At 38.2% G+C, this 10,142-nt stretch overlaps 1 protein-coding gene across 1 annotated transcript; it reads left to right on the plus strand.

Moving 5' to 3' along the window:
* Positions 1 to 428: 428 nt before the first annotated feature.
* Positions 429 to 4,107, plus strand: LOC125231977 (prisilkin-39-like). Its single transcript, XM_048137584.1, has 2 exons — positions 429 to 575; positions 3,848 to 4,107. Exons 1-2 carry the CDS (start codon positions 561 to 563, stop codon positions 4,040 to 4,042), a joined length of 210 nt encoding a protein of 69 aa, XP_047993541.1. The 5' UTR covers positions 429 to 560; the 3' UTR covers positions 4,043 to 4,107.
* Positions 4,108 to 10,142: the final 6,035 nt, after the last annotated feature.

Genomic DNA, 10,142 nt, shown 5'->3' on the forward strand with positions numbered 1-10,142 from the left:
GCGCAGATTTGTCAAATTTAACATGAAATAACATGACATTACGAGTCAAAACGTGCGTCTTCGTAAATGACACCATCTATTGTCATATTGTTTTGAAAGAGTGTTAAGAACATTTGGCGTAGTTCATACTTGGTCAACATTAAGTGTGTGCTAGATTTGGCAACGCTTAAAACTGTTTTAAATTTTACATTATCCTTGTCCAGAGTACATTTATTTGTCGTTTGGAATGCAACTGCCATAAATAAAACGATCCATTTGTCCAAACAGAGCACCGATTTGCGGACTTAAGGATTTGTAGAATAAAATTAACAAAGGCGTCCTATTTGCTCATGCCAGACTCGTCTTCATTGCGTTTGTATGAATTCATTATAATTTACATTTGATGTCCACTGAGACGTTACACGTATTTCTGTTATTGTTCCAACAGTCCCAAGGACGGAACTGCCTATATAAATGTAGTCTGAATAATAAAAATAAACAGTTTCGATTTGAAGGCACACTAGTGTGATCCCGGAGGACCGTGTTTTATAAAAATAACTTGAGTAATACTAAAATAAAATATGCTTGCTAAACTGGTGAGTACTTACATGTTTACATACTGTTCTGGAGCCGTAACATGATATTATTTAAAGTTTGTTCTCACACAATGATTACGTAGTACCTAGGTATGCTACATAACAATATCATACAGAGTGGGGCCTGTAACAAAGGCGAAGAATTGAACTGTAGGCTATTCTCTTTATACTGATCAACATTTGTTCAGTGACTTTTAAAAATTATGAAGTCTTTAAATTTTTCATACAAAATAAATATTAGCTTCAATGTACGCCATTATTGTTGTCATTGACGTTTCAATTTCAATTTATTTATTTCAATATAACAATATACATTGTGTGTGAACTTTACCTATGGATAACTTAACCTATACACATATTTACATCAAATATTAATCAAGTTGTCTGTCACACTTTAGACTTAACAGAATTCGCAATACATTACCTCTTAGAAAAAACTTTCAAGGGTGATAAAAATCAAAATACAAGTTATTTTTAAAAGTCGCCGAACAAATGTTGATCAGTATTAAGGAGAATAGCCTAGAGTTCAATTCTTCGCCTTTGTTACAGGCCCCACTCTGTATACCTACCACATACCTAGATGAGTTTCTGAATAGACTTCGAATCCTGAAAACAACATTATTCCGAATGTTTTATTTTTCATTCTTCATTATGCAATTGCTAAACAAATGGCCCTGACTGAACTTTGTCTCATATTCCCTTCTACCAGGGGGATGCAATCCAGAAGTTTTAATTCCATATAATTTGAGCAGTGGGCAACTTCAATTCATATGTGTTATAATATACTAATACTAAGGGCCAACGAAAATTCAGGGTTAACCCGAAGGTTAACCCACCATTTCATATGGAATTTGACAGATGACAGCCCACTAACTCTGAGTTAAGTGTTTGGTGCAAGTGGGCCTAAGGGTCACTTGCACCACCGAAAATGGAGGGTTAACCCAAGGTTAACTCGAGGTTAACCCGAGGTTAACCCACCATTTTATACGGAATTTGACAGTTGACAGCCCACTAACCTTGAGAATTAAGCGGGTGGTGCAAGTGGCCCTTAATGTATTCCTTGATGTTTTAACTATCTACCTACATACTCGTAGTTATAGATAGGTGGGAGTAACAAACATCCTCTGTTGCGGTTTGCTTCTGAAATACAAATATCACATGTTATGCAAGTATTTGATAACTTATTGCTCTATCGATACATAAAGCAGTATAAAAAGCATGAAATAAATTCTTTATCGACAACAGCAGACTTATGTTTTAACGAAGTTCACCAGAAATCGTAAAGATTTTTTATTGTAGTTGTTATAATTATGATCTCTTTAATCCTTTTTGTCATATTGAAACATTTATTTAAAACACAGTGAGTTACATTTTAGTCTGGTCCTCACACTAGGCACAGCCTGTCCTGTGGTGGACATAGGGCATAAACAGTGTTTACAATTTAAAAAATGCAAGATTAACACTTTCGCTACCAAGAACCCGACTGTCGGGTACACCGCTCGTAGAAGCGTAGCCGATTACATGGGTTTCCCCGTATGTAGCGAAAATGTCGTAGCGCCGCGTAGAGCCCGGTTTCGAAAGTGTTAAAATAAAATTAATGAATAAACTTTTGAAGACAGAAAAAAAAATCACAAAACAAAAAAAAAAACAGAAAAAATACAAAAATATAACAATTTACAAGGTATTTTGCAACATATTCAATTTAATCCTCCACATGAGTATTATTAATTATTTTATTCAATCTGTGGTCCGTTTTTCGAAAGAGTATAAGTATTGTCAAGAATTAACAACAAGAATTAACAATAATATATAAAAAGTGGTGTAGACACCAATATATTAACCAGGATGTAGTTTTTTATACTCAATTATGATGACAATGACAATATACGGTCTCATGGATGTCTAAGTAACAAAAAAGATTAATCGTAATGACAAAGCTTATTAATAATAGCTCTAACAGTAGCTCTGAATCAATTGCTTACTTTTCGATATATACGAAGGTTTGATGAGTACTTAATGACAATGATGATGACGTCAAATGTCTGACAAAAAGTACGGAACCCTAAAAAAGAGTAAAATTTTACGGGACTTGAAACTTCGTCAATAATAACAAGGATTATTTATATAGGATTTACAGACTTCATAAGTTCATACTAAGAATCGTACCTCGATTTTTTAGCGCCACCTATTAAATACTATCATAACTTCACTGATGATGCCTACAAATTTACTTCTTTCAAAATGTGTATTGATGTGATATCGTGGTTTCAAAATAAAGAAATATGTCATTTGTTCTTATAAAAAATAAAAACACGCAAAAATATTTGGGGAAAATATGATTTTGGCCACTTTCAGGCTGCGAAACAGCGCCATCTAGTTTTAAGCCTAAAAGGCCCATACATTTCAGGGGTACGCTTTTTTGTATGGGCTTTGTCAGTCCAGTATTAAATCGTTTTTGATAATAAATATGATAGTTCATTACTTAATAAAAACTGTTCTTAGCTTTTTCGACAAATTACTCGTATCACCTAAAGAGGGGATAAAGAGGGAAGAAAGGTTAAGCTAAACACTTCTTGGGCCCTGGTTGTTATTGTCTGGTAGAATTTACAGTTATACATTTTGCATGATAAATGTTGATTTGGTTTTTAGTTGGAATTGATTTATTTATGATTTACACTTGGTGCCTATTTTACTACATAGATCTACTTAGTAAAATTAAACTTCTGCCGTGAAATCTGGCAAAGTGTAAATTCCCATTATTCAATTCAAACCACTCTCAATTTGGAATCTTTCGTTACTTTAAGTATGTTAGCATGAGCGTGTGTAAAACAAATCACTATGGCTATTTTCATGAGTTTTCAAATTTAAATTCATAATTACACCTATATAAACAAAAATAGGGAGTTATTACGTAACAAAATTATAGACCAGGCCCCGTAGCCGAATGGCATTTCTCCGACGCCAAACGAAAGCGATACGCCGCTGGCTCTGTCGCGCCAATACGCAAGCGCGATAGAGATAGATATCTACTAGCGCTTCGTTTCGTGAGAGATTGTGCCATTCGGCTAGCCACCCTGGGTGGCTAGCCGAATGGCACAATCGCTCACGAAACGCTCACGAAACGAAGCGCTAGTAGATATCTATCTCTATCGCTTTTGCGTATTGGCGCGACAGAGCCAGCGGCGTATCGCTTTCGTTTGGCGTCGGAGAAATGCCATTCGGCTACGGGGCCAGGTACGTAAATGATTTTACCAGTATATATTTTGTTCTAGATCTTCGTGTTCGCTCTGTTGGCCGTCGCCCTGGCCGCTCCTCAGTACTACTACCCCGGGTCCGGCTACGGGTACAGCGGGTACTCGTCAAGCTACCCCGGGTACTACGGGTACTCCGGCTACTCCCCGCTCTCCTACAGCGGCTACGGCGCCTACCCGGGCTCCAGCTACAACTACGGATACAGCTATTACTAAGTTCATTGTTTAATTTCACGTACCTTTTGTTTATATAAATATTAATATAATTATATCAGTTTAAATGCCGGTTTTTTATTCGTATAACAGTAGTACATAATAATAAAAACAATAAAATAGGTCCTTAAATAAAACTACAAACTAAAACTAAAATCTAAACTTATAAATAAACTATAAATAAAAGATTTGCCCCAAATCGCCGTCCACTGGCAACGTGCCCAGAAGGCTGGCAGCATTGCCACGTTGTATGGCTATGCTGATCCGCTGTGCCAGATATCACCCAGCCTTCTGGTCACGTGTCAATTCTACAAGCTTATATATCAGTTTATATATTGCTTGTTTTTCTTCTCACCTTAACTTGTCTATTTGAAGAACTTATGAGCAGTGATGTTTGTGATATTGCATCTTTACACTTCAATGCATAATACTTACTAACAAAATCGTGAAAATAAATTGGCTGTCCCATGTCCCATACAAATCAGCATTACATGAGCCAGATTTATTAACACATTTTTTTTCTTTTCTGCAGTGGTCCCATAATAAAAGTTGACCAGTAGGCCTAGCACATTATTGCCGCGAGAGTATGTCGCCGCGAGATAGATGACACGTCTTCTTCTAACTGCATTAATGACATAAGGACGGGCACTCTCGCGGCAATCATGTGCTAACCCTGCAGTAGGACCTAAGTATAGGTAAATCAATAAGACAGTAATATATGGCTAATAAAAAGTCATTATGGATAGGATGAATCACGGATATTGATTGTCCAAGCAGATATAGAAGTTTGTCCTACGAATATTCGATTAGTTTGAAGATTAAGGACATTTTTTGTGACTAAGACGAAGTACCTGCGTGAGCCGGGCGTGGTTGTTTAAGTGGTATATAAACCGGTGTCGGTGTTGGGACCATTATCACTCGTTGATAGTACAAGTTTCAAACACATCAATCATGTTCTCTAGAATCGTAAGTTCTTTAAAAGCTTTTATCTATCTTGTTGTGTCTTACCAATTAATATAAAATTAAACGCTTCCAACGTGCCATACAAATGAGAAAACATGTTTATAAATAAACATAGTACCTACTAATTGTACCATTCATAGCTTTTGGAATTCCTTGTATAAATAATTTACTAAATTAAAAAAAAGAGATGTATAGAGTCTCTAAATGCCAAAGTACATTTAAAAATTAAACATAAAAAATAACTAAAATAACTTTAGAATTGTAAAAGACTATAGATGACACAACTAAAGGTAATAAAAATACTTAATCTACTTATTTACATAATTATGTCTTACAAAAACAGTAATGATCCGATAAGTAATATATTCCGTAATAAAAATTGCATCAAAGTCTGCAAACTTTTCTACAAACCAAAGCCACATTTTTGGGTTAAAAAGGTTTATTTCCTACTTTTTCCTTCTCAGAACTCGATCCATACTAATATTATAAATGTGAAAGTGTGTGTGTCTATTTGTTTGTCCGTCTTTCACGGCAAAACGGAGCGACGAATAAACGTGACTTTTTATTAAATGAAGATTAGTTGAAGAGATGGAGAGTGACATAGGCTACTTTTTGTTTCTTTCTAACGCGTGCGAAGCCGCGGGCAAAAGCTAGTATAAAATATTATTTGGATAAACGTTCGAGTACCCAATGAAGGGGTCACCGATATCAAAGATAGATTTTTCTAGTTTTTCAGTACTTACTCCCAGTAGCACAATAATATGCAACTGCTCTTTTTAAACACATTACGTTGTTGGTATATTATGTAGGTACATATTGTAAACCAACGCGCGTAGCACAATATCGTTCGTTAAACTTTATCGCATCGGTGCGTCCCTATCGCCCTTAGGTACAAATAGTGCGAAAAGGACGGCCTGTCGTTATATCGTTTATCATGCGACAATCGACATTATTGTCTGCCAGATCATTCAACTGTTCATTTAACTTCAAGTCCCCATCATCAAGAGGCCAAGTAAAGGTCAGTTTCACGCTTAAATAACCGCTACGTCACACGAGTAAAAATAGCGAAGCACAGTGACGTGGAGAAAGGGTCCGCACTTCGCACCTCGCTGAAGCCAGGATTCCGCCTCGGTGGCTGACATTTAGCGGGGGAGTTCGGCCGGACCGTCCTAATATGCAGTAAATATAGATTGAATGCTCGTTATCTGGGTGAGCGTCACTGACACAATGTTTGAGATTATGTAACTGACCGAGGGGAATGTAGGTATGAAAACTACCTCTACCAACACTGCATATTACAAGTACTTACTCATAGTTTTCATACTAGCATTAGGGATGATATCAAAAAGGTGTTCCTTTTTAAGATAATCACTGCTTCGATTACATAATAAAAATACCTACCTATAATGAATCGCAGGAAAAATTATATAGGTATTATTTGTAAATTGGTAGTCCGTTTCAAAAATTCCCTAACCAAATCTGTCTTGGATTAATTTCAGCGAAAGGTTTTATGAACTTTTATGTTTTAGAAAAAAGAAGAGTCTCAAAGAAACAACCTTTGCTAGCTAGAGCTTTGACCATTGCTAGGTAATTAGGACGCCCTCTTCTATTTCTATAGCCATACTTAATAAATAATATTTATTTCAGTTTGCCTTCTTCGCCCTCGTGGCCGTGGCCTTCGCTAGCCCCAAGCCTGAGCCCAAAGCCGACCCCCAGCTGGTGTACTCCGCCCCCGCCGTGGTGCCCGCGGTGGGCTACTCCGGCTACTCCGCGTACTCCGCTCCGCTAGCCTACTCCGCGCCACTCGCCGCCGCTCCGGCCTACCCGTACGCCTACTCCGCTGGTTACTTAGTCCGTTAAGAATTGTTACCAAAGACTTGTGAATATGGACTCCGAACTGCATAACGATTTTCAATAAAGATTATTTTTGCATATTATGCCTGATGTGTGTTATTTATCATTAAACATAAATCAGTACCTGCCTAAAATCATTTGGAGTTGAAAAACGACTAAATATGTAGGTACCAGATTTAAATTTAGTACCCGACAAACATACATATCGTCACTACTTTTTAAAATACTTGTATCTTAGTCTGTCAATGAAAAGAAAATTGTAGTATGTATGGAATGCATATAGACTTACTACGTTTTAACTTTGAGAAGCAGCGTGAGATACGAGATTTTTTCAAAGTAGTGACGATATGCCGTAAGCCGGACGTATGTCTTAGTATGTAAACCAATATAACCAATATCATTTTTATCTTTTTGTTGGCTCATAATCTGATAAGCTGCATTTCATACTGACTGTATTATATATGCCATTGAGCTTCATAAATTAAGCTAATTTACGCTGCAGTTTATATTTGCATATGTCAACAATTGGTTTATCTTAGTGGGCGGCTGGGCGGTAGACATCGCAGACCTTATTATTTGATTTGTCACAATGAGGAAGCTGTAATAAAGAGTACAATACTATACTTGCTCATAATTAGGTATGCATTATCCTCCTAAGGCCCATCAGTCGTACAAGAAAAAAGTGCTATGTACAGTCTGACCAAAAAGAGTATAAATTAAAAAGTGGCAACTTCGTAATGTCGGTCGTCCCGTTTTCTCACACATATTCATTTGAAAGGGATGCGACTGGGAGAAGCGCTCTTGTGGTCTATCGGTAAGAGCGCGCGACTTTCGATCCGGAGGTCGCGGGTTCGAACCCCGGCTCGTACCAATGAGTTTTTCGGAACTTATGTGTATATTTGCCAGTCGCTTTTCGGTGAAGGAAAACATCGTGAGGAAACCGGACTACCTGATTCCAATAAGGCCTAGTTACCCTTCGGGTTAGAAGGTCAGATGGCAGTCGCTTTCGTAAAAATAGTGCCTACGCCAAATATTGGGATTATTATCAAAGCGGTCCCCAGGCTCCCATGGGCCGCGGCAAATGCCGGGATAACGCAAGGAGGATGATGATGACACTATCCGATGTTGCCACTTTTTAATTTCTTTTCTTTTTGGTCAGACTATACTCAGACTGTACCTACAGAGGCCATGAGACGGGCAAGGTGCTCATAACTTTCGGAACACGCCTCTACCCTTAAAGTGCGTGTTCAAATATTTGTGAGCACTTTGCCCGCTCCAAAATATCTGGTGGCGACCGTGAGTCTGAGGAGGTTATAATAGCAATATCCGTCCCATTTGCAGCGTGTAATGTCATATATGACCCAGAATTTGCTTTAAGTTCATTTTAACGTTTTATGGCTTACGTGACACCATCAGAGACTTCCTCGTTTGTTTGCAAAAGTGGTAGCCGTAAGTTATGTCTGGTACGTTCAATGTCGTAGGAAGATTTATTTATTCCAAATAAAAAAAGTTAAATAAAATGTATTAAATAAATACATACATACAATACATACAATCACGTCTGTGTCCCATGAAGGGGTAGGCAGAGCACATGAAACTACTCAGGTTTCAGTGCCACTCTTGGCAAATAAGGGGTCGAAAGAAAACGAAACTGTGACTGTGACATTGCAGTGACAGGTTGCCAGCCTCTCGCCTACACCACAATTTAACCCATATCCCACAGTCGCCTTCTACGACACCCACGGGAAGAAAGGGGGTGGTGAAATTCTTAACCCGTCACCACACGGTTGCTTAACCCGTCACCACACAGAAATAAATATATTTTCTAATCACCTATTTGGAAAGGGTACCTATATACTTTTCTTCCAAATCCCTGTAGCCGAATGGCAAAATCTACGACGCGAAACGAAAACGAAACGCCGCGAAAGGCAGTCTGGCTCTGTCGCGACAATACGCAAGAGCGATAGAGATAGATATCTACGGGCGTTTCGTTTCGTGACCGTTTAGTGAGCCTTTGTGCATTCGGTTACGCACGCAGGTCCCGTAGCCGAATGGCATTTCTGCGACACGAATCGCCACCGAAACGCCCGCAGAAATGTAGTCTGGCTCTGTCGCGCCAATACGCAAGAGCGATAGAGATATATAGCTACGAAAGACATATTATCGTGAGCGTTTTGTGGGTGTTTGTGCATTCGGCTACGCACACTGTTAAGGGGAAGCTATCTCTATCGCTCTTACGTATTGGAACGACAGAGTCAGACTGGGTTTCAATCGGCGTCTAGCGTCAACGGTTGACATCTCGGCTAGGCCGGCTGAGCTTAAAGTGCTGCGGGTCCCTTTAGGGTCCACTCCGACTAACAATGATAAGTCGGAGACGCAGACCCTGAACTGAACGACTTTCGATCCGTACCGTAGAGTCGTTACCAGTTAGTCTCCTATAGCTCGCGGCAAGCTGCTTTGGTTAATTTACCTATTCTACCCGTTCGTGTTAAGTTAGCCGTCAATAAAAAATATTTCGTATTTTATTGTTACTGTCTATGTTATTTGCTTTAGTGACTGTCTTAAACGTAAACTAGTAAACAAACCAGAGCTCTATGTGTGTCACTGTGGCTGATTTGGATAAAGCAACAACCAGAAGCGAAGAAATGGAAATAGATATACTATTTTATTAGAGACATTAGAGTCGACAACTATTGCCAGAGGATTAATATAAGGTACAGCGGAAAGATCTGTTTTTTTTCGATGTTTTACAATGTTTGCATAAATTAGAGTGTTCACTGGTTATATACGGCACTCGTGTTCAGTGGACACAAGTGGAACTCTTCAAGTTAATAGTGTAATAATGGAAAAATGGATTAGTTACAATTGTCCCCATGCCAATTGTCCGGATTTGGCCTGCTGTACCTTACTAATTTTGATTCGTTGGGAGTAGGCAAAGTTCTTGTCGGCTAATTGGCAATATTAGAATACGTAAAAAGTCCCAAGGTGAGCTATAATAGCGCCAATTATCTGGTTGACAGATAATAAGGTTTATTCTGTAATAAATTAATTTCGTGAATGAATCAGCAGTTGCTTAGTTTTTATAGTATAACCTGAAGTTAAAACATTCATAAAAGTTAAAGGTAATCATGAAGGAACTATCTCTATAACATTCGTGTTCAATGACAGCGTGACATTTTTATATTAAAGGTACCACATTGCGCTTCATTTCAAGTCGAAAATTAATATTATTTTATACGTGTCGGCAACCTTATGTGTGAGTATACCTTTTGCTTGAGAACCTCAC

The sequence above is a fragment of the Leguminivora glycinivorella genome, chromosome 12 (genome assembly GCF_023078275.1).
Source record: "Leguminivora glycinivorella isolate SPB_JAAS2020 chromosome 12, LegGlyc_1.1, whole genome shotgun sequence".
NCBI classification, from domain to species: Eukaryota; Metazoa; Arthropoda; class Insecta; order Lepidoptera; family Tortricidae; genus Leguminivora; species Leguminivora glycinivorella.